This window comes from Martes martes (genome assembly GCF_963455335.1).
Source record: "Martes martes genome assembly, chromosome: 9".
In the NCBI taxonomy this organism is placed as follows: domain Eukaryota; kingdom Metazoa; phylum Chordata; class Mammalia; order Carnivora; family Mustelidae; genus Martes; species Martes martes.
The window spans coordinates 118,024,807-118,049,547 of record NC_137896.1 but is presented as its reverse complement, the minus strand read 5'-3'; the positions used below and the strand labels follow the sequence as shown (position 1 = coordinate 118,049,547).

General features: G+C 47.0%; 1 protein-coding gene across 4 annotated transcripts; it reads left to right on the top strand.

The window, feature by feature from the left end:
• Window positions 1-24,741, top strand: LOC308349009 (glucokinase regulatory protein-like). Of its 4 annotated transcripts, XM_080813548.1 has the most exons (19): window positions 21-234; window positions 525-680; window positions 848-916; window positions 1,519-1,587; window positions 1,954-2,027; window positions 2,471-2,537; window positions 2,721-2,774; window positions 3,732-3,826; window positions 6,148-6,253; window positions 7,372-7,490; window positions 8,125-8,223; window positions 8,462-8,559; window positions 8,893-8,969; window positions 9,354-9,450; window positions 9,633-9,730; window positions 9,837-9,920; window positions 21,565-21,714; window positions 23,759-23,893; window positions 24,365-24,741. In XM_080813548.1, the coding sequence occupies exons 1-19, from the start codon at window positions 175-177 to the stop codon at window positions 24,533-24,535; spliced, it is 1,878 nt and encodes a 625-aa protein (XP_080669674.1). In that variant the 5' UTR covers window positions 21-174; the 3' UTR covers window positions 24,536-24,741. The 4 variants fall into 4 exon arrangements, with proteins under 4 accessions (XP_080669675.1, XP_080669676.1, XP_080669674.1 ...); XM_080813549.1 differs by lacking the exon at window positions 21,565-21,714 and having other exon boundaries at window positions 1-234; XM_080813550.1 differs by lacking the exon at window positions 525-680 and having other exon boundaries at window positions 20-234.

Here is a 24,741-nt window from a genome sequence, read left to right as displayed (position 1 = left end):
AAGGGTGCGGGGAGAGATACTCAGAGGGGGTGGTGCTCAGAGAGGCCAGGGTACCTGGGTTAATCATCACTGTGGCTCAGATAAGGCCCCGCCAGCTGGAAGCAGACTTAGCGTGACAGAAGGGTTTGTGTGGCTGAAGACGCAGGCACGACAGGGTGTCCACAGCGTGCGACCATGCCGGGCACAAAACGGTTTCAACACGTGATTGAGACCCCAGAGCCTGGCAAGTGGGAGGTGAGACCCCCCTCCTTCTCCATATTGGTCTTCTGCACTGATTCCTAGAATCATTTCTCATCTGGACTTCCCTCCACCCTGGGTTTCTGTTTTCCCTCCTCCTTCCCGTCTTCCTTCCTGACCTTCCCCTATTGCGCCCAGAGTACCAAGTTCAGGCTAAATCCTTGGATGGTGTGTGTGTGTGTGTGTGTCCCCAAACCTTGTGCCCGCTGCCGCTCCCACCTCCAGATCAAGAGGCATGAGTGAGGCCAGGGCTTCCTGTCTGTATCCTTGTGCCCCCTTCCCTCTAGTTGTCTGGGTATGAGGCAGCCCTGCCAATCACAGAGAAGTCAAACCCACTGACCCAGGACCTCGACAAAGCAGATGCTGAGCAAATTGTTCAATTGCTGGGACAATGTGATGCTGAGATCTTCCAGGAGGAGGGGCAAGTCATGCCCACATACCAGGTGACCCAGACCCATCCCCTGGACACTGAAAATAAAGATGCCAACTCCATGCCAATGGTCCTTAGTGTTTGAGACCTGAGAGCCCCTCCACCACACCATTCATTCCTCCTCCTCCCCCAAATGCACTGTCCTTTTCTTGGCTTCTGATTCCCACCTGTTCCCGACAGAGACTGTATAGTGAATCAATTCTGACCACCATGGTCCAAGTGGCTGGCAAAGTTCAGGAAGTGCTGAAGGTACAGTCTCTCTGTCTTCTCCCCTCCTAACTTCTCTCCCTCCCCCTTCTCTCTTTTCTTGGCTTCCACTTCTCATTTTACTCCATCTCCGTTCTCCTTTGTCCCAGTCCTCCCTCTGGACTCTTCATTGTCATCTTATTAATCAACAGTAATTATAATAACTATTAACTACATCACACTCTGTAATTGACATTCTGCTTTCACACTCATTACCTTTGCAAAAACCTGTGAAATTCGTGTGATTGTCTCCACTTTTTTTTTCAGATAGGAAAACAAAGGATAATCACAGTAGCTTGCCCAAATATATCCAGCTAATAATTGCTGGGTAGCGCTCTTTTTTATTGAGTGATTGGTTGATGACAAAGCTGCTCTCAGTCCTTTCTGGAATGAGTAAGGGTTTGAATAAGTAGCTAAGCCAGAGTTGGGAGTCAGACTGAAGTTTCTTTCTCAAATCCAGGCATCTTTCTGTTCCCTTTTGTGGTAAAAGGAGGGTTAAGGAGTCTCCCCAGGTGTTCTTCTGCTGCTGACAAAGAAGGAATGAGCTTCCCCCAACCTGAGCTATGAGCTAGGCCCTGGGGACACAGGCAATTTTTCTTTCTCAGGAACCTGAGGGGGGGCTGGTGGTGCTGAGTGGAGGGGGCAACTCTGGCAGGATGGCGTTTCTCATTTCGGTGAGTACCCTGATCCCCGATTTTCCTTCTTCTGCCTTCTCGGGGTAACCCTCAGGACCATAAAGCTCATCATAGCTAAGCTCCTAGGTGGCCCTCTTGAGGCCTGGCTCCCTCTCTTCTCAAAGCCAGATCTCACCATGGAACCCCCGTATCTTCGGAACCCACCTGGGCCCCACTCCGTCTATTGCACGTGTCTCTACATCCCATGCACCCCAAGCCGTCATCTGCAAGTAGCTTTCAAAGTGCCAAATTCCAAGCAGGACTGGCTTAAGCGCTGGCCTGAGGGAATCCTCATACTAGTTGTCAAAATCCAAGGTAACCGCTCCCTTCACTTTCATCACTACCTCATGTCCTTCCCCCCGATAGGTCTCCTTCAACCAGCTGATGAAAGGTCTAGGACGGAAACCTCTTTACACCTACCTCATTGCAGGCGGTGATAGGTAAGCCAAGTTGGCCCATGCATATTTTCGTTGGCCTGGATAGTGTTTTCTAGAAATAGAATTTTAAGGCTTTCAGGTGGAGATCGTGCCCAGTTTGCTTTGGTCCCCATCATTTCTTATTGCCTTATCCTTGGCCCACTTCACATACTCATGTCACCTGACTGGCCCTTGTAAGAACTGGAGTTTTTTAGCCCCAGAAAGCGTCTATCATGGTGTTTAGCAAATAGTGCTCGCTTCGGCAGCACATATACTAAAATTGGAACGATACAGAGAAGATTAGCATGGCCCCTGTGCAAGGATGACATGGTGTTTAGCAAATAGTAGGTATTCAATGATATCTTTTCCATCATTCCCTTCTCTTAAAACATTCCCTTTTCTTCCCTTGTATACCATAATCTTCTGCTTTTAAACCAGTGCCACTGACTTTGAGTCTGTCCTCTTAGGTCTGTGGTGGCATCTAGGGAGGGGACAGAAGATAGTGCCCTGCACGGGATTGAAGAACTGAAGAAGGTCTGTGTTTTCCCCTCATACTCAACCTGACATCTCTGTCTGTTCCTTCTCACGAGGACACAGAATTCCCCATCCAACCAAAGCCCATCCTCTTCCCCAGTCCTGACCCTGTCATCTCTATGCAATAGGTTTATATCCTAGAATCCTCCTGGTGGCACTGTCTCACCCACCCTCCTCTCCTAGGTGGCCACTGGGAAGAAGAGGGTGATTGTCATTGGCATTTCCGTGGGACTCTCTGTGAGTGTGAAGACAGCCTGGGGGGATCCATTCTACAGGGAGGAAGGGGGTGGGGGCAGAACAGCATGGAAAATAGATTGACGAGGTGGGTACTAGAAAACAGAAAAGGTTCGCCCAAGGAATTTTGATTTTACTTTCACTAATTAAGACCCAGCTGCATGAATGTGGAATGACAGGGAAAGGATCCTATTCCAGAATACCTGTGTATCAGTCCATTCAACAACCAAGGTAGATGGACTAGTCCCAGGGTCAGCAAACCACACTGGCCAATCATGCTGCTGCCCATTTTTGTAAATAAAGTTTTATTGAGACACAGCCATTTGTGTTTACATAAGATCTATGGTCACTTCATGCTACAACGATAGGGTTGAGTATTGCACAGAGTTCATAGGGGCCCCAAAGCCTAAAATATTTACTCTCTTGTTCTTTACAGAAGAAGCTGACCCCTGGACCAGCCCTTTGCTACTTAAGCATGGTCCTTGCTTAGCAACATCAGTATCTCCTAGGATTTGCTAGTAATGCAGAATCTCGCCCCCCACCAAGACCTATTGAGTCTGAATCTGCATTTTAACAAGATTCCAAGCACCGGATTTGGTGACCCCAGTTTTCTCTCACCACTGCAGTATACTGATTCTAACAATTCACTAAGCAGAAACAGGTCCAGCAATGCTAGATGCGGAAGGAGGCCCACAAGGAGGGCAGGACACCGAGCTTAAAGAGTGCACAATTTAGTTCAGTAGTTCTTAAACTTTACCATGCAGAGGATTTGGTGGGGGAACTTGTTAAAAATACAGGCCTGGGGCTGTCCCCTTCCAAGGCAGATCCAGTAGATCTTACCTGGGCCTGGGACTGTGCATTTCTAACAAGCACTCAGGGGGATTCTGATGTTCCTGGGCCTCAGGAAACTAGAGTAATCCCTCCCCTCTCAACATGCCCTTTTTCTCGCCGTACCATCAGGCTCCCTTTGTGGCAGGCCAGATGGACTACTGCATGGACAACCCAGCCACCTTCTTGCCAGTCCTGGTTGGTTTCAACCCCGTGAACATGGCCAGGTGAGTCCACTGTAATGAAAGGCAGTGACTGGCCAGGCCCCTGGGGGAGGCTGAGAGGAAACCCATCAAAATCTACAGTACAGCCACAAGGAGGAGGGCATGGTGGCTACGGTCTTATTCACCGCATCTCAGAACATTAGAGTAAATCCTGTCTCTGAGCTTATGAGGTTTTTGTTCTCAGTGGGTTTTTGTTTCGTTTTTTTTTTTGGTCCACCGGTTGATGTAGTCTCTTGTTTCGGAAAGGATTGAAGGCAGCTTGCAAAGGGCACATAAAATACCAGAAAGCAGACATTCAAAACAGGAAGTGAAGAGACAAGGAAAACAAGGGCCAGAAGATAGAATAGGGTCGGGAAGATGTGTACCCCAAAGATAAGCATCTTTTCAAAGGAGCCGTGGGTGCTGAGTGGCCTCTGATTCCCTTTGCCCATCTCCCTTATTGTAGCAACCATTCTCCTTTGTCATCCTAGGCTCCCCTTGGGTCCCCCTCTGGCTACTCAAACCCCCACCCTGTCCCCCTTTCCTGAGAACTCTGTGCCACCCAATGACCTCCACCTTATTCTCTATGTAGATGGCCGCTTTGATCCCAGAGGTCAGCATGTGAAACCGATAGTGCTCAGGTGTGGTTCCCTGGATGTTCAGCCTCAGGAGTGTTAAAGCAAGAAGAGAGTAGATTCGTAGGCCCTTGTGTGAGAGCTCTGATGTTGGCGCTTTGGGGTGAGGCCCTGAAATACCTTAATTTTTGAGACCATCCCTGGAGATGCTGGTGCCCAGCCAGGTGCGGGGAGCTCTGCTGACTTAACCATTGGAGTGGGCCTCTTGATGAAACTGAAGGCTTCCTGTCGCTGGAATATTCCAGGGAAGGCTTGTCCATTCCTCAAGAGCAGCTCTGCACATGCAGTGGTGGTCCTGGGGGGAGGGGCGGCCGGGTGCTTTCTGAGGTCCTTTTCTCAAGTCCCAGATTCCAGGCTTGTAGCGTAATTCATGTGAAGATATAAATGAGTCTGAGATACTTTTAACCCTGCTCCTTTTAATGGAGGACTCTCCTTCACCCAAAATGTCTGTGCTGCAGTGGATGCTAATTTCAGGCCCTGTGACTAAGTGAGATGACGGATGTCAAACAATGTGGGCGCGGAGATCTCCCAGTTGTTCCTTACATCAATGGCTCCCAAACTTGGCCAATCTTCAGAGTCGTCTGGGAAGCATTTTAAAAATACAGATTTTGGGGCTCCACTCCAGAACTCCTGAAACTGACTCTCAGGGTGGGCGTGGTATCCAGAAACGGGTAGTTTAAAAAAAACAAAGAACAAAAATAAACCAACCCCAACTCCCCAGGTGATGTTGAGACTAGCCAAGTTTGGGGATCTCAGTGTTAAACCGCACAACGACGAACCCTGGCTCCGGGCTCTGCTTAGGTCTCTAGGGACTTTCCGAAGTAGATTGAGGACAAATGACAGGAAACCCTTTTACAAAATGGGCATGCAATATGTGAAATTTGCTTGCCCTCGAGGAAATACAAATGAAAAAATACAAAAGTAGTTAAAGAAGGGGTAGACATTTTGCGGGGATGGGAGGATGAGGGGAGGTTAGGGAGGCCTTATACAGAGGTAACTCTCTGAGCTCCTGCCACAGTGGGTCCTTGGCCGGGTATCCCCTAGCAGAGTTGACCAGTAGAGGTCCACTACAGAAGATCCCCGTTCTTTGAGATTCCATGGTTGCACCTAAGCAGGTGACAAGCCTGATGTTCTCTTGTCCCCTTAGCACATTGTTTTGTTCATGGTTAATTTATTCGAGAAATGTTTGCCAACTGTTGGATGCTACGCTTCATGCCTTGTAGCCGTGCTCCTTCAGTAGGAGTGGTTGTCCCTCCCTCAGGTAGTGAGGGGTTCGCTCTTTGGGGAGATGGTCAGATTATATTTCCAGGAATGGGAAGGGCTTCTGATGGACCTTAAGACTGAAAATAAAGTGGCATTTTTGACATTCTGGTGATAGGCACTCCTCCAGGGGCCTACAGAGAGTTGTGGGTATTGTGGCCATGGCAGCAGGACATGGGCAAGGACCAGGACATAAGAAAGTTCTGGTCTCAGGCTGGAGCTTTAAACTTGAGTGTTGGCTTTGCTCTGGGATTAAATGGCTGAATATTTTACTAACCCTTTTCCTTGGGATTCAGGGATATGGTGCCCCTATGAGCTCCAAAGCACATCTCTAGGAGAATGTTGACGTTAGACCCCAATCCCAATGTGGTCTTTGATCCCGACTCTCATCTGAGGTCCTTCCTTTAGATTCTCACCATCTCCCCACGTCTCTCTCTCTGTGGGCCCCAGAAATGACCCCATAGAAGACTGGAGTTCCACATTCCGACAAATAGCAGAGCGCATGCAGAAGCTGCAAGAGAAACAGGAAGCTTTCGTGCTCAATCCTGCTGTTGGGGTAGGATCCTCCCCACCCTCAGCTAGGGAATGCTTGCCGCCTCCTGGATGCCTCCGATCTTGTTACATCTTGTCTGAATTCCTGGCGTTGTATGTCAACTAAAACGTCGTAAAGCAAATCCTATTTTCCCATTTCCTGGTTCACCTTAAGATGTTGTATTTCTGTCCTGACCCTGTCTGCTAAATCCCTAATCATTAAACAGCTCACCCATCTAGGGCAGGTTTCCCTTTGAAGAACCTCTTTTGCATCTGTGAGTAGAGAGGATTGAATGGGAGGTGAATTGCTTTCTGTTTCTCTTACACTTTCCTTTCAGAGGTGGGCTTTGAAACAATGGGATGCAGTTTCATTCTTCTATCTTTCTAATCCTCTCCCAAACTGGGTGGACCTTCCAACCCTCCATGCTGCTCTTTCTCTCGAGTGTGGTCTACCCTCACTTTGACTTGACACGGCCCTGAGCCGAGTCCCTGCCCCTCGGCCTCTCTGCCAGGGACGGGCCCATGTGTGACATTGTCCTCGCTCTTCTGTGAGATGGGAAGGCAGCCGCCCCGTGTGAGGTCTGTATCTTTCAGCTCTCAGGCGCTCATCTCTCCTCCCATCTGCAGTTGTTTTCTTTAAATCTCCTTTCTCAGACACCAATTCGGTCATTCTCTTTGCAATAATCTCTTTATGCTTGGTGTGTCCTGTTACATCCCTGTCCATTACAATGGCTGCTTCATTGGTCTGTCCAAAGGACCTGAAATGTGATGTTTGCATTGACAAACCGCTATTAAAAAAGTGGAGGGTGGGTTGGAAGAAACTTCTTGAAAAAACAAAGCAAAACAAAACCCTCTCCAAAAAACACTTATTTCCTGCTAACGGGACACTCAGTCACTGTGGCTTCCTCCTTAGAGTCCTGAATGTGCCATGGAAATGACCAGAGGTGGCCCTTACCCTCTTTCTGCTTGTCTCAGGGAAGCCCACAACCCAGCCCTCCTCATAGTGCACTGGGCACCCCCCAGTCCTGCTGAATGCAGGCCCAGTGGCCTCTGACCAGAGCACATGCCCAGCAGCCACTAATTCATGAACTACAGGACACTCCTTCCTCTCCCAATCTCTCCCGGGTGTCATCACCTCTTTAGCCCGAGGGCCTCAGTGGCTCCTCCCGGATGAAAGGTGGAAGCGCGACCAAGATCCTGCTGGAAACCTTGCTACTGGCGGCCCATAAGACTGTGGACCGCGGCATCGCAGCCTCTCAGAGGTAGGAGAGAGCGATCAGAGTCAGGCAGGGAGGGGGTCGGTACGGGCAGGGGGATGACAAGTCCAGATGCAGAGACAGACGGGTTAATGGCAGGAAGACTGAGGCCCAGTAACATCACCCCACACCCCACCCTGTGCCGTGGGAAAAGAGCTGACCTGGGTCTCTTAGCACACAAAGTCTCACTTGTTTCCAGTGGACCGTAGGCTCCTCAGGTCCCACTGATCTGTGTGCCCACCTGGGACACCTACTCCCTGAGCCCACCTGGGACACTGAAAGCTCACCTAGTTTCAGAGAGTCTTTGGCTTGGGGATGGTCCGGGTCGTGCAGGAAGAACTCCTGCTGGGTGTCTGTGTCCCTTACCGGGGTCTCTGGCCTGGCTCCCAGAATCCCCACTTACCTCCTCGTCCACTCTGATCCCATGCTCCTCTCACCGCTCTCTTCATGTCCTTTGCCCTCTGTTGGATCTTTGTGTTCTGCTCATTGAAGCCCTTTCTGTCCTCTGTCATACGTTCTGACAGTACTCGCCGCACCTCTGCTAGGGACCAGCAGAACTTAGTTCTGGGCAGGGGTGGGTACCCATGCTATCTAGAGGGGGCCCTGGGCCCACCCCGGGAGCTGGTGGCCTTTCTCCCAGGTGCCTTCTGGAAATCCTGCGGACATTTGAGCGGGCTCATCAGGTGACCTATAGTCAAAGCCCGAAGATCGCTGCCCTGATGAAGCAAGCCAGCACCAGGTGTGTGGAAACGTGTCAGGAGTGGGGAAGTGGCGTGGGTGGGGGACTGTCCTGAGAACAGTGGAGACTCTACAGGACTCCTTAACACGGTGAGGGGAGCAGGTCTGCGTGGTGGAGGGGCACGGTAACCTTTCTGTTGGTTTACACCTGTGCTTGGCCGTGTGCATCTTTCTCTGATCCCTGATCTTTTCTCACTGCGGTATCTCCTCTCGTGTCCTGACCTCTGGCCCGTGCTCAGCCTGGAGAAAAAAGGCCGCGTGTACCTGGTTGGCTGGCAGACCCTGGGCGTCATTGCCATCATGGATGGAGTGGAGTGTATCCACACCTTGGGTGCCGGTGGGACCCCAGTCCAGACTTTCTTCCTGGCTCCTCCTGAATGCAAACCGATTTCCTACCCCCATCGCCAGCCCGTGGGGGTTCCTGTTGGATGTCCAGACTGTCCTATTTGGATAGGCATTTCAGTCAAATGCTCCTTGCTTTGAACCCCTACTCAGGCCTTGGTCCCTCAACTCCCAGCCCTGCTTAGCTGTGGCCTCCCATGTGTGTGACACCTCACCCTACACCCCACTTGGCACTTTCCTCCAAGGCCCATGAACGTTCCCCCAAGCCTAGAATCTTTCTTTCCTGTAAAGCCCATCACTCCTTTCTCCCTGTCCTTAAACTTTCCAGACTACCGAGATGTCCGCGGCTTTCTCATTGGTGATCACAGTGATATGTTTAACCAGAGGACTGAGCTCCTCAACCAGGTGGGAGGATGACGGGACATGGGGGAGGCTGTGAAGGTGACTGGTGTGCAGAGAGTGGGAGGTGACGGGAGGTGGGGACAGGTTGGGGAGTAGAGCAGGGCAGACAGTCCAGGGAAGGGAATATGGGTTAGAGGTCGGGAGGCTTTGGGGGAGCACAGGGAGGGTGGAAGGCTCTGGATTCTCCCTCTAAAGCTGGCTCTAGTCCAGGGCTCTTCCCTCAATTTGGTGCATCATCTTGGGCAAAACACTTGACCTCGTTGAACCTCGGTTCTTTTATCTGTGTACAAACACGCTGTGTGAGGGGTCCTGTGAGGCCCTCTGTGGTCTCCAGGTCTGTGTGTGGGAGTTTTTCATGGGGGGGGATCCCCATCTTCTTGTGCCCAGGGTCCCCAGTTCTCCTTCTCCCAAGAGGACTTCCTGACTTCCATCTTGCCATCCCTCACGGAAATCGACACTGTGGTTTTCATTTTCACCCTGGATGGTGAGAGGGAAGGCGGGAGCGGTGGGGTGAGCAGATGGAGGCAGGGGAGCGACTCGGGGGAGCTGTCATTTTTCTGGGTCTTAAGGCGCCTGCTCCGAGGCAGGGAGAGGGGCGCGTGTCCTGACGGGACCGCAGGGATCAGGAAGAACAGCTTTCATCTCTGGTGCCTTCCCCTCTCCTAGACAACCTCACGGAGGTGCAGATGCTGGTGGAGCAGGTGAAGGAGAAGACTGCCAACATCCAGGCCCTGGTGCATAGCACCGTGGGGCAGACCCTGCCGGTGAGGGTCCAGCCTTGAGGACGGAACCTGGGGTGGCAGTTACAGCAAGGCCTTCCTGGGGATGCAGCTCTGGCTCCTCTCTCTCTCTCTCTCTCTGTTTCTCCAGACCCCTCTGAAGAAGCTCTTCCCCTCCATCGTCAGCATCACGTGGCCACTGCTTTTCTTCGAATACGAAGGGAGCTTCATCCAGGTATGCGGGATGAGAGGGAATTATCTGTGCTGAGGAACTCAGAGGGGAAGGGTTCCAGAAATTAGAAAACTCAAGGCTGGGGCGCCTGGGTGGCTCCATGGGTTAAGCCTCTGCCTTCGGCTCAGGTCATGATCTTAGGGTCCTGGGATCGAGTTCTGTATCGGGCTCTCTGCTCAGCAGGGAGCCTGCTCCCCCCCCACCCCTACCTACTTGTGATCTCTGTCTGGCAAATAAATAAATAAAATCTAAAAAAAAAAACCAAAAAAACAAAAAACCTCAAGGCTGGAGGGTGGAAAGCTTTGCTGGACTTCCAGAAAGCCAGCTGGGCAAGTTCTTGTGTTACCAGGTCACTGGTCAGTGTTTCCAAGGCAATGGCTCAGTTCTCTCCAGGAATATGTGAAAAAGACAGGCCAGGCCACCAGTCACCTCACAGATACTCATTTGTCCTTTGTTTCAGGTTCATTGTTGATGTTACAGTCATCCTCACTATATAGAAGTCTTTAAGCTATATCCTTGCAAGTTCACTATGCTGAATTCACTGCAGACAAAATTACTGATATTGTCTGTAATATAATGAAATTATAATTTCACTAGTTTTCACTAATTATAATTTATTATAATATTTGTAATTATCATTTTACTGATTATAATTTTACTACTGAAACACTGATAATGCTTTAGCAAGACATTATCAGTACAATCCCTGAAAATAATCATAGAAATAATTATCAGTTTGGGTACACTTTGCAGTTTGGTCTGGAGAGGGCACTGGGACATCTGAGTGTTAGTTCACCTGTGCTTTGTGGCCCAAGAAAGAAGGCAGTTTTGCATCTGTGGTTCCTCCGTTTTCTCACCTGACACCTGCCCACCATCCACGGGGCACAACCAGGGCCCTGAAGGGTTGCGCTGGAGAGATGTGGTCTCATCCATTATTCAGATCACCTCCTCCAGGAAGCTTCCTGACTTGACCAAACAGCTGCCATGCTTTCTTATCTGCACTCAGAACTCAAAGGAAGCCCTTCCCCCTGAGCCAGGGGGTCCATGCTCCTTCCAATGCGTACCTTTGTCTTCCCTTCCAAATGGTGTTCATTGGTCACAGCTCTACTTTTGTGGCATACTTTCCACATTCGTTGTCTCCTTTGACATCTCACATCTTCTAAGAAGACTTCTCCGATGAAACCCACATTGTCTAGAATCACATTTCATCTCCGATGAAACCCACATTGTCTAGAACCCTCCTTGATGTGAGATACCTCAAGGTTCCAGGTTCCACTGTGCCGTCATCATACCTAATACACACGTAGGACTCCGTACTTTACAAACTATTTCTTTTATAATATCATTTCTCATAATGGGTTCCTAAGGGATGTAGGTTTTTCCCCCCATCTCAGATAAGGAAACTGAAACTAAGAGATTAAGGCATTTTAATCACAGCCACGTGGCTAAAGCAGGAGCCAGGACTCGAACCCTGGTCTTGTGACTCTAAGTCCGTGGTTTATTTCACTTTACAGTACAAATTTCAACCATATCCACGAATTGAGCCAGATTCTTTTACTCATTCATTCATTATGCACCTATCACACGCCAGGTCCTATTCCAGGTGTAGGGGATATAGTTGGGAATGTTAACCTGTGATCTTTTGAAAAAGATCTGTGTTTTTAAAGAAAATTATAATTATAGTAGCAATATTTTTATTGTAAACACTTTAGAAAATACAGAAATCAAAAGGAGAGAAGCATCCATAATAACCTTCTTCCAGGGGCACCTGGGAGGCTCAGTGGGCCTCTCACTGAGCCCCAGTGTTCTCAGGAGACTAGAGGATCTAAGGGATCCCTTATATTCCTTAAATTCGACCTTGACTGTGCCAAGGAAAAGAATAAATCTCAGATACAAATGCTTTTTTTTTTAATGTTATGAAAACAAAACACCCAGTTTCCCATTTTAAAGATTTTATTTATTTATTTATTTATTTATTTGACAGAGATCATAAGTAGGCAGAGAGAGATGGGGAAGCAGGCTCCCTGCTGAGCAGAGAGCAGTTTCCCATTTTAAAACATATCCTTAGAATGGGGTGCCTGGGTGGCTCAGTGGGTTAAAGCCTCTACCTTTGGCTCGGGTCATGATCTCAGGGTCCTGGGATCGAGTCCCACATCTGGCTCTCTGCTCCGCAGGGAGCCTGCTTCCTCCTCTCTCTCTCTGCCTGCCTCCCTGCCTACTTGTGATCTCTGTGTCAAATAAATAAATAAAATCTGTTTTAAAGAAAACAAAGAAAAACAACCTTCTTCCAAAAAACCACTTAGACAAATTTTGGAGAATGTCCCTCTAGGCTTTTTTATGCATATGTAAGTATGTCAATATATTTATACAAAAATAGGACCATCTTTTGCCATGCTGTTTTTTACTTGCTTCTCTTCACAGAAAATTATGAACACCTTTCTGTACAAATATATCCATATCATCATTTTTAAAAAGATTTTTATTTATGTATTTGAGAGAGAGAATGAATAGGGGGAGGGGCAGAGGGGCAGAGGGAGACGCGGACTCTCTGCTGAGGGCAGAGCCCAACGCAGGGGCTAGATCCCAGGACCTGAGGTCATGGCCTGAGCTGAAGTCAGACACTAAGGTAACGGAGCCACCCAGGGGCCCCTAATTCAAATTCCTGTGATGACTATCAGATTGGCCGCTTAAAGATATATATTGGCTATTATTTTTTTTCTTTATTGTGTTACTTCTTCATGCCTTCTGCGCATATTCACCCATTCTTTTGGGCATATTTAATTTTTTCTTACTAATTTATAAGAGGGAGTGTATATAGCAAGGACAGTAGCCTTTTTTTTATTCCTGTTCTATGTTTTCCCCTAGTTTATTACTATTTTTTATTTCTCTATTTTTGATGGAGAGATTTTTCTTTACATTTTTACATAGTCACATCAATCAGTCTTTTTTTTTGGTGTGTATAGTTTCTGTCTTTTGCTTGGTTCTGCTTTGTATCTTTCCAAATATATTGCGACTGTTTGAAATAAAAAGGCTTCCATTAGTAAATCTTTCCATTAGTAAATCTTTAGTTGCAGAAATATCGTTGATGTAAACTCCTGCCACACTTTTATTTTGAAAAATTTTCCACCCTACAGAAAAATTGCCAGAACAGTGAACACCCATACAATTTTCCCTAGATTCACCAATCTTTTTTTTTAAAGATTTTATTTATGTATTTAACAGAAAAAAAGAGCACATAAGCAGGGGTAGTGGCAGGCAGAGGGAGAGGAAGAAGGAGAAGCAGGCTTCCCACTGAGCAGGGAACCTGACATGGGGCTTGCTCCCAGGATCCCAGGATTGAGACCTGGGCCTGGGCCGAAGGCAGATGCCCAACCGACTGAGCCACTCAGGCGCCCCTAAATTCACCGATATTTAACATTTTGCCACATCTGCTTCATCCCTCTTTTCCTCTGAATTATTTGAAAGATACTTGGAGATAAGATGACACTTGACACAAATTACTGTGTCCCCTAAGAACAAGGACATTTGTCTACATAACCACAATATAATTTTCACACTCAGGAAAAAGGACTGTGAGTACGATTATTGAATATGCAGACTGTATTCAAATTTCCCCAGTTATCTCTGCATTTTTATTTCCAGGTCCAGGATCCAATCAGAGATAATGTGTAGCTCTTAGTTATTAAGTCTCCTTAGTTTTCTTTAATCTAGATTGATTCTTTAGCTGTTTTCTGTGTCTTTTATGACATTGATAGTACAGGAGTCTGACCAGTTATTTTCCAGAATGTGCTTCACCTTGGATTTGCCCGATTGTTTCTTCATTATATTCAGGTGAAGTGTTTCGGCAGGAGTTCCGCAGAGATGAGGCTCATAGATGAGTGTATCACATTGGGAGATGCCTGGTGTCAGTTCATTCCTTTACTGGTGATGTTATGTTTTATCACAGATTTCTTTTCTTTTTCTTTTTTAAGCTTTTATTTATTTATTTGAGAGAGGCAGAGAGAGAATACGAGTGGCAGGGGAGGGGCAGCGGGGGAGGGACACGCAGACTCCCCACTGAGCAGGGAGCCCAATGTGGGACTCGATCGCAGGAGCCCAAGATCATGACCTGAACTGAAGGCAGAAGCTTAACCAACTGAGCCACCCAGGTGCCCTGGTAGTTTCAGATTTCGATGCATCCTGTTCCTTAGTGATCTTTCACCCAATGGTTTTAGCATCCACAGATCATTCTTGGTCGAATCAATTTATTACTCTGGTGGTTTTTAAATGGTTATTTTTCTATTTCTATCTTTCTGTCTACATTTAATAGTTGGTATTCTTCTGTAAAGAAAATCTCTCCCTTCTCTCCCCACCCCATCTACATTTATTTAGACTCAGTGTGGAGTTTTAATCCATTCCTGTCATTACTGATTTTAATACTCAAAATGAGAGCTCATTCAAGCTGGCCCCTTTGTCGTTGTGACATAGTCACATTAGTGTTGGAACACTCTTTGCTGAGTTTCTTTTTGGAAAAAGAAAAAAAAGCACCTTTTCTCGAATGCAGAAGAGTAGCATATGATAGTCTTTTGTGCCTTGCGTTTTTTCTTAACAAGGTATCTTGGAAATCACTCCGCTTCAGTTTCTAACTCCCTTAATTATTATTATTTACCTGTGTGTGTGTGTATGTAGATGTGTGTCTGTACAGTAGTGTCCCCAACCATCTATGTAGGAGAACAGAAATGTGGTCCCAGGTTCACCTTGTACTTTCCTAGTTCCAGTCCTGGCTGGAATCCGTAATTTTCGAGGAGCGCTGGTGCTTGTCCGTGGGGATCGGTACGGCAGTCCTGCCTTCTCACGGTTGTGCTTCCCACAGCTTCATTTACCCTAATCTACTGGTAGTCCAGAAGCAGATGACCCCCTTACGGATCGCCAAAGGGTCGGTAGTAGTCTAACCCTATGTCACGATGCCTACGTCATTCCCGTCCCTCCATGTCATGGAGCAGCCATTTTGCCATCTCATATCGTCACCAGAAGGCGAAGGATGAACACAGTACAATAAGATACCTTGCGAGAGAGACCCCAGTCACATAACTTTTATCATAGTATGCTGTTATAATTGTTCTATTTTATTATTGGTGGTGTTCATCTCTTACTGTGCCTAATGCATGAACTCATCTTTATCGTTGGAATGTATGTAGAGGAAAAAATGGTATGTGTATGGCTCCGTACTGTTTGCAGTAGCAGACATCTATGGGGGGCCTGGAACTTAAGCCCCGGGGTAAGTGGGGGCTGCCGTATTTAGAAACCTAGGTGCTAGGTACGCTCACTGCTCCTGCTGACTTTGCCTCTAAGCAAAATTCTTTGGTAGAAAGAACAAGGAAAAACAGGGACACCGGGGTGGCACAGTCGGTTAAATGTTGGACTCTTGATTTTGGTTCAGGTTATGACCTCAGGGTCATGAGATTGAGCCCCACATCTGGTTCCAAGCTCAGCGTGGAGTCTTCTTGAAATCCCCTCTCTCCCTCTGTCCTTCTCCCTGCTTACATGTGCACGCGTGCGCTCTCTCTTTCTCCTCTGTCTCAAAAAAGAAAGAACGAACGAACAAACAAGGAAATACAGTTGATCATGAACAACATGGGGCTTAGAAGCACTGGCACCCCACACGGTTGAAAATCCCTGTATAACGTTTGACTCCCCCAAACTTAACTAATAGCGTACTCTAGACCAGAAGCCTTCCCAATAACATAAACACTCAATTAACACATATTTTTTAAGTTATATGTATTATATGCTGCATCCTTACAATAAAATAAGCTAGAGAAAAGAAAACGTTAAGAAAATAATAGAGAGGGGTGCCTGGGTGGTTCATTCGTCAAGCATCTGTCTTCTGCTCAGGTCATGATCCCAGGCTCCTGGGATCAAGCCCCAAATTGGCTCCCTGCTCGGCGGGAAGCCTGCTTCTCCCTCTCCCACTCCCCCTGCTGTGTTCCCTCTCTTGCTGTGTCTCTCTCTGTCAAAAAAATAAATAAAACCTTAAAAAAAAAAGACAAGAAAAGAAAACCATACAGAAAATTCATTTCTAGTACACCACACTGTATTTTTGAAAAAAATCTGCATATAAGTAGACCTGTGTAGTTCAAACCTTTGTTGTCCAAGGGTCAAGTGTATATGTTTTTTTCACATAAGTACATATATATATATGTATATATACATACATATACATTTATGAATGTATATATGTTCTCCTTCCTGTTTTCCCTTAATGAGAACGTTGATTCTGAACATCATCAATTATTTGTCCATTTCCTTAGTCCTACAATAAATACCCATTTTGAAATTGCCACCCTGATACCACTATCATCAACAAACTTACCAAGAAACAGTCAAGATTTCTTTGCAGTTCTTTTTGTCTTCTGACCATATTCCACAAAAGACACATAAAGTGTTCAAAAGTCACTAGGATTAGAGTGCCTGGGTGGTTTAGTGGGTTAAAGCCTCTGCCTTTGGCTTGGGTCATGATCCCAGGGTCCTCGGATCGAGCCCCCCTGGGATTGAGCCCCGAATCCAGGCTCCCTGCTCAGTGGGGACCCTGCTTCCCCCTCTCTCTCTGCCTGCCTCTCTGCCTACTTGTGATCTCTCTGTCAAATAAATAAATAAAATCTTTTAAAAAAAGTCACTAGGATTAAAATTTTCCTCTCTCTGTAGTTATGTTATCAATATGATATATAGTGAGTTTCATTTCCTTTATTTTTTTTTTCATTTTAGAGGGGTTTTTTTTTTTTAGGATTTTATTTATTTATTTTTCAGAGAGAGAGACAGGGAGAGCACAAGCAGTGGGAGCAGCAGGCAGAGAAGCAGGCTCCCCGCTGAGCAGGGAGCCCAATTGCAGGACTGGATCCAGGGACCTTGGGATCATGACCTGAGCCAAAGGCAGACACTTAACCAACTGAGCCACCCAGGTGTCCCTGAGTTTTGGTTTTCGATATCACTTTATCTTTTGAATATGTAAAACATAACGTGGTTTAAAGTCAAACTGTATCATAAGGAGATGTCCCATCCCCTTCACTCTTCCTTCCACCTGTTTCCACTCATCCCTGCAGGTAAACAATTTCATTAGCTACTGACTTGCCTTCCTATGTTTCTCTTTGCAAAAAAAGCATATTTGTATGTACTTTGCAATTTTTTCTTTTATAAGAGGCACTGTGCTATGTATATTCTTTTGTGCTTTAATGAGATATCCTGAAAATAACTCCACTTGGGTTTATAAAACCCTTCCTCATTATTTTTTACATTTGTGTGTAAATTGTACATGTGCAAGAATGATTGGGGCAGTCTCTGATATAGGGCATTTGGTTGTTTCCAGTGTTTTGCTATTACCAACAATGATGCAATGAATATGCACGTGTTTATGTAATGTAGAAGTGTATCTTTGGGTAAATTCCTAGAAGAAGGAGAGCTGGATCAAAGGATAAATACATATGTAATTCCATTAGATACGGCAACATTTCCCCTCGGAAGGATTGTCCCATTTTGCTTCTTGTACCAGCAATATAGGAGAATGCCCGTTTCCTATAGTTCCTTTTTAAAAAAAGATTTATTTATTTATTTGAGGGAGGGGAGGGCGGTGGGAGAGAGTCTTATGCGGACTCTGCACTGAGTGTGGAGCCCAGCATGGGGCTCAATCCGTGACCCTGAGATCAGGACCTGAGCCAAAACCAAGAGTTGGATGCTTAACCAACTGAGCCACCGAGGCACCCCTTCCCCATAGCCTCTTTAAAAGCATTCAAAAGCTTTTGAATTTTTGCCAATCTGGTAGATGAGAAATTCTATTTCTGTGTGGTTTTCATTTCTATTTTACTTATTATGTGTTTGGTTGAGCATCATTTCACATGCTTAAAGGTCTTTAGTAAATCTTTTTCTTTGTAACTGTGTGTTCATGTAAATACATGAAATATACAAATTTTCTAATGGTATTGGGGTCTGTATGCCCCCTTGATTTTTAGTACTTTATTTCTATTTAAAGATATATTTATTTGAGAGACAGAGAGTGAGAGAGCACAAGCAGGGGGAGCGACATGCAGAGGGAGAGAGAGAGAAGCAGGCTCCCCGCTAAGCAATGACCTCGATGCTGACCTTGATCATGACCTGAGCTTAAGGCAGAGGCTTCTGACTGAGCCCCTGATTTTTAGTACTTCATAAATCAGGGGCATTAGTTCTTTCTTTCTGATATGCATCGTGAATATTTGGGTTTTAACCATGCAAACGTCTTTGTTTTAATTCTACTGGGGTAGAACTTATTAATCCATTTTTTGTTGAATCTGGACCTTGAGGCACAAAAAGCTCTCTGCTACCCCCAGGTTGTAAAGGGACTCCACCTGTGTTTTCTTCTAGTACATGTTTCTTCTAGTAAAAATGGTTTCTTTTTTCCTTTCCTTCTTTTTTTTTTTAAACACTTAGACCTGCAATTCATTAGTTTATTCTTGTCTATGTGTTAAGGTATGAACCCAATTTAATTTTTTTCTACGTGACTATCTGATTGTCTCTCTCCATATATATATATAATTTATTCGAGAGAGAGAGAGAGAGAGAGAGAGAGAGACGGAGCTGGGGGAGGGGCAGAAGCAGGCTCCCCGTTGAGCAGGGAGCCCCATGGGGAGCTCCATCCCTGGACCCCAAGATCACGACCTGAGCTGAAGGCAGACGTTAACCAACTGAGCCCCCCAAATGCCCCATCTCAATACATTTTTAAAATTCATCTTTTCCTGAGTGATTTGAGATGCAACCTGTATCAGATACTTAGTTCGCATTATTTCTGGACTTTCTGTGCTGTTCTACCAGTCTGTCTATTGATGTGATGATGCCATTCCGTTTAAATATAGAGGCTTCTTGTGGGCTTACTATTTGAAAGGTTAATGCTTCTCTCACTCTTCTTTTTAAGGATTTTTCTAGGCACAGTTGGTGCCTTTTTTCTACATGGACTTTAAAATGAATGTGTCTGGATTCAGATTATGTACACTTTAAAATATTTTTGTGTTGGGGCGCCTGGGTGGCTCAGTGGGTTGGAGCCTCTGCCTTCGGCTCGGGTCATGGTCCCAGGGTCCTGGGATCGAGTCCCGCATCGGGCTCTCTGCTCGGCAGGGAGCCTGCTTCCCCCTCCTCTCTCTGCCTGCCTCTCTGCCTACTTGTGATCTGTCTCTCTGTCAAATAAATAAATAAAAAATCTTTAAAAAAAAAAAATAAAATAAAATAAAATATTTTTGTGTTAATGATAGTTCATGGTACAAATGGTTATTTGATGGCCAGTGACATAAATGATATAACCCAGATTTGACTGATCTCTTTCCCACAGGGCAGTCTGTGTACTGCATACTAGCTAGCTTCATTCTGATTGGTCAGATTTCTGCGTGCACTCTTTTTTTTTTTTTTTTTGCCAAATGAGCCACAATATCTTTTTCTTGTGTTTTTTTTTTCAGTTTTTATCTAAATTCCTGTTAGTTAACATACAGTGTAATGTTAGTTTCAGGTGTATAGTATCATGATTCAACACTTCCATACAACCCGGGGTGCTCATCACAAGGGCACTCCTTAATCCCCATCACCTGCTTCACCCCCCCCCCCGCCCCCACCTGCCTCCCCTCTGGTAATCATTGTTCTCTGTAGCTAACAGTCTGTTTCCTGGTTTATCTCTCTCTCTCTCTCTCTCTCTCTCTCTCTCTCTCTCATATTTTCCCCTTTGTTTTCTTTCTTAAATTCCACACACAAGTGAAATCCTATGGTGTTCATCTTTCTCAGACTGACTTAGTTCACTTATCCTCATAGTCTCTAGCTCCATCCACATCCTTGCAAATGTTCCTATTCAGTCTTCATGTCCTTGTCAGTCACTTGTTAAGTATTTTCACTATACCCACTGCAAGGGGTGTGTGTGACCTGCTCCTTCTAGAAGGCCAGAATAAGGAGGCAGAAGTAGTGGTAGCTTGTTCCCCAGCCTGGCAAGGACCCAGTCATTAATCCCCTCGATTCGTTTTCTGGACTCTTGTTACAGTTAGATACAAAGTGCAGTAATAGAAGGTTATATAAGGGCAAGAGATGAGGGCCAAGGACAGGTGGTCTTTCACTCACAGTACCGTGTGTTTGCACAGTGTTTTAGTATTCAGTGTGCTTGCATATACACTATCTTATTCCCCCAAGGAGATGATGGTGGCCAAGTAGGGAATGTCTTCATCACAGATCAGAAGACCTGGATTTAGGTCCTGAGTCTACACGTCACTATCATACAAACTTACTCAAGTGGCTTTTTTTTTAAAAGATTTTATTTATTTGTTTGACAGAGAGAGACATAGCGAGAGAGGGAACACAAGCAGGGGAATGGGAGAGGGAGAAGCAGGCTTCCCGCGGAGCAGGGAGCCAGATGCAGGGCTTGATCCCAGGACCTGCATCATGACCTGAGCTGAAATGAAGGCAGACGATTTATGAATGAGCCACGCAGGCGCCCCTCAAGTTACTTCTTTTTATTTTTTAAGATTTATTTATTTATTTGAGAGAGAAAGAGAGAGTACAAGCGGTGGGAGGGGCAGGGGGAGAAGGAGAGAAAGAATCTCCAGTGGGCTCCCAACGCAGGGCTCGATCTCCTGACCCTGAGATCGTGACCTGAGCCAAACTCGAGAGTCGGCTTAGCCGACTGAGCCACCCAGGTGCCCCTCAAGTTACTTTACTTTTGACCTCTAGTTTCCACAGATGTAGAAATGGGATAAAAAAGCCTAGTTCATTGGGTCATTATAGGGGTTAAACTGAACTAATTGTCAACAAATGTGTATTGATCAGTAACCATGTATCAGCCATTATCAAAAAGATTGGGGCTCTGGGCGCCTGGGTGGCTCAGTGGATTAAAGCCTCTGCCTTCGGCTCAGGTCATGATCTCAGGGTCCGGGGATTGAGCCCCGAGTCGGGCTCTCTGCTCAGCAGGGAGCCTGCTTCTCCCTCTCTCTGCCTGCCTCTCTGCCTACTTGTGATCTCGGTCTGTCAAATAAATAAATAAAATCTTAAAAAAAAAAAAAAAGATTGGGGCTCTGGAGGAGAGTAAGACACCATCTCTGCTCCAGGAGCCTTTGGTTTAGTGGAATGAGTCCCAGGACCTTCACTCCTCCCCTGTCGGGCACCTGGGAGGCAAAAGGAACGTTCCGATAAGTGCAAAACCCTTCTGGGCAAGAACTCAGAGAAGAGATGTGTGTCCTGGGGGGTCAAAACCACAAATGTGTGACACCAGCAGTTTTGCCGGGGACAGTCCTGCTTTACAACTACCGTCCTAACATCTAAACTCGGGGCTGGTCAAACAAATTTCATCTGTATTTAGGGCCATCTTTGTTTTTTTTTTTAAGGATTTTATTTAATTTGACAGACAGACATCACAGGTAGGCAGAGAGGCAGGCAGAGAGAGAGGCAGGGAAGCAGGCTCGCGGCTGAGCAGAGAGCCCGATGTGGGACTCGATCCCAGGACCCTGGGATCATGACCTGAGCTGAAGCCAGAGGCTTTAACCCACTGAGCCACCCAGGCACCCAAGGGCCCTGGTTTTTGATCCCTGGATTCCTGTCTGACAGTAGGGCCCTCTGCACCCTGTTGCTCTCCCGTCCTCTCATTTCCCAAACCCCCGTGTGCGTGTGCCCTGTTTAGAAGTTCCAGCATGAGCTAAGCACCAAGTGGGTGCTGAATACCGTGAGTACAGGGGCCCACGTGCTTCTTGGGAAGATCCTCCAAAACCACATGTTAGACCTGCGCATTCGCAACTCCAAGCTCTTCTGGAGGGCGCTGGCCATGCTGCAGGTAGGCGGCGATGGGACGTGGCCGGCTGGGGCCTGGCCTCCTGCCTGGGCTGCCAGGGAGCTATGGACGTGGGTGGAGCTAAGGGCTGACTTTCCTCCTGCTGTTGTCTTATTGGGCTCATCCTCTCCTCTAGGGAATGCATGTGCATGCTTGGGGCATGCCTGTGAGATTATAACTATCAGACAGTTCTTTCAGTTACAAGTATGGGACAGACACCTAGTTCATTCTGGTTTAAGCTAAACAAGGCACATGACTGGTTCACGGAACTCGGGTCCCAGGATAGCCAGATCCCAGTACTCTAAACAGTGTACTCCAGAGAATGTCAGCCTTGAACTTTCATCTATGATGCTCTCCTTCGCAGGCAGCTTTTCTCCAACAGGTGGCAAACTGGGCCCCAGCAGTGCCGGCCCTGCTTCCTACCAATTTAGCAACCCGGATGGAAGGAGAGTGTATCTGTGCCCGTGATTCCCATGCATGCCTGGGAGGAAGGTGGCTTGTCTTGGGTCACATGCCATCCCTGAGCTGGTTACTGTTCTCCAGGGGAAAGCAGCCCTCTGCCCAGGCCTGGCTCATGTGCTCTCCCTGTGGGATGGCACTGGAGGAAAGGGTGGGAAGTGAGTCTCAGTCAAACAGCCTGGCCTGAGAATGGAGGGACGATAGTTTTCTGGAGGAAGTTCAAGGCGCTGGTACTAGGAGGAGGAGGAATGGCTGCAGAGCACATAGCACAACAGCTGGTCATGAAAGGAGGGTTGCTAGGTTTAGCGAATAGAAATACAGGACAAATTTGAATTTCAGGTAAGTAAAGGATTTTTTGGGCATAAGTGTATTTCATACAATATTTGAGGCGTACTTACAGTATTTTTTTCATTATTCACTTGAAATTCCTCTTCCTGGGTATCCTGTATTTTTATTTGCTAAATCTGACAACCCTGTGGAAAGGAAATCAATCAAAGAGCTTTAGTGAGGACCCACCAGGTCCCTAAAACCTTCTCAAATCAATAGAACCAACCAACCAGAAAAAGAAAAGTGCATTATGCTCTTTAAGATGCTGGGGTTGGGGTGGGTAGGGGGAATCAGAGATCTGTCTGATCCAGGCCTCGCCATCGCAGAGTGGCCCATCGGAGGATTACGTGGAAGACTGAAAGCCAGACCAGAATTCGAGCTTGCCAAATACAGCTAGACCCAAATCATCCAAAATGGCAGCAACCACCCATATGTGGCTACTGAGCCCTTGAAATGTGGTTAGTGTGTCCGAGGAGCTGAACTTGAAGTTTTGCTTAAAAACTGAAGCAGGGTAATTTTCTTCATTAAATGCAACTTTATTGTTTTGGTAGAGCTACATTTTACTTTTACATCGAAACTCAGTACCTGAACTGAGATGAGCTGGGATTATAAACTAGACACTGGATTTCAAAGACATGATACAAAAATATTGTAGAATATCCTACCGATAATTTTTAATATTATTGACATGTTGAAATAATATTTTAGATCTATTGGATGAGATAAAACATGTTTAAAATTAATTTCCTGTTTCTTTTGCATTCCACATGTTTCTTTTTTAATGGAGTACTAGGAAATCCTAAATTACATGTGTGGCTCGCATTATATTACTCTTGGGCAGTGCTGAGCTAGTGGAGGGGAGGGGAGGGTGACAAAAAGGAACAGATTTGCCAACGAGCCACCTTGGCAGGGTATAAAAGAAGGATAGGGTTGAGGAGGAAACCGGAAGAGTGAGTTCAGTTTAAGATGACCAGCCTATGGGGTTGGAGGCACACGGCTGAAAGTGTGACCAGTTTGCCATTAATCCTCCAGTTTAACCCAGCCAATCAAAGCCCGCCACTAACCCTTTTTCTTCACACCTGGGGATTGTGAGTTTGGGATCACCTATGGGGACCACTTCTCTGCAGCCTCTGTGGCCAGTCTTCGGGATCCCAGGCGCCTGCCTCCCACTCTCCCACTTGTTTCTCCTCCTCCACTCTCTTCCCCCGCTCCCCCAACTTTGCCTTCCAGCCGGACACTGACCTTACTGCTTCTTCCACAGCGGTTCTCCGGACAGCCCAAGGCTCGATGCATCGAGACCCTCCTGCAGGTGATCCACTTCCCCCAGCCACTGTCGGATGACATTCGGGCTGCTCCCATCTCCTTCCACATCCAGCTCGCACACGAGAAGGAGCAGGTATCTCGCCGGCAGCTAATCATTCAGCAAACATTTACTGAGTCCTTAGGACTTAGGACTCAGTGTATCAGGAATCTTGCTTGGTACTGGGTTTACAAAGTTAGAGACGTTCTGCCAACGAGCTCCCTGTTTCTCAGGGCATTGTGATCGTGACAAGGAGGCACAGAGGTGCGGAAAGGCTGCTGCAGGGGTGCAGAAACTGGGTCTATTTAGGAGGGGAGCCAGGAAAGAGGGGGAAGGGCCTCTGAACTGGGTCTTAAAGGATGAATAGGAGTTTTCTGGGTCCGGGGGAAGGCGTCTTTCTGTTCTTAACCCATCTGACTACACTTTCTGGTCTTGATAACTCCCTTCTGTGCTTGCATCCAACCTAGTGGCTTCTGACTCCCACACCGAATGCTCAGGCTCTTCCGGGGCTCTTCGCAGATGGCCTCACTCTCTCTGGCTTCAGTTCTCCCTGCCTCTTCCCCACAGGTGATCCCGGTAGCCTTGCGGAGCCTCCTATGCCGGTGCGCCATCCCCGAGGCGCAGGCGCAGCTGGCTGCCGCTCCGTCTGTCTGTGAGGCTGTCCGGAGCGCCCTCTCTGGGCCAGGTCGGAAGCGCGGCGCGGACCCCCTGGAAGGCCCAGAGCCTACCCCGCTGTGACCTGCTATTTCTGGGCGGGTGAAGCCCTTGGAGGCGTGGTGGACTCGCAGCACGGGAGGAGGACAGGCCCAGTTCCCGGGGCCACCCGCAGCCCAGGGTGGGGGAAAAGCGGCTCTGTACTTTGGTGGGGGGTGGTTCTTGCCCTTGACCCACTGGCATATTCTGATTTCAGAAATAAAACGAAATGCCTTGTTTGGGAAAGTTAA

Bases quoted from the DNA above. Each gene is read 5' to 3' on its own strand.
- LOC308349009 (XM_080813548.1), top strand. From the start codon at position 175: ATGCCGGGCACAAAACGGTTTCAACACGTGATTGAGACCCCAGAGCCT. The intron at 9,731-9,836 runs GTGAGGGTCCAG...CTGTTTCTCCAG, and splicing joins CCGTGGGGCAGACCCTGCCG to ACCCCTCTGAAGAAGCTCTT. The intron at 9,921-21,564 runs GTATGCGGGATG...TGCCCTGTTTAG, and splicing joins ACGAAGGGAGCTTCATCCAG to AAGTTCCAGCATGAGCTAAG.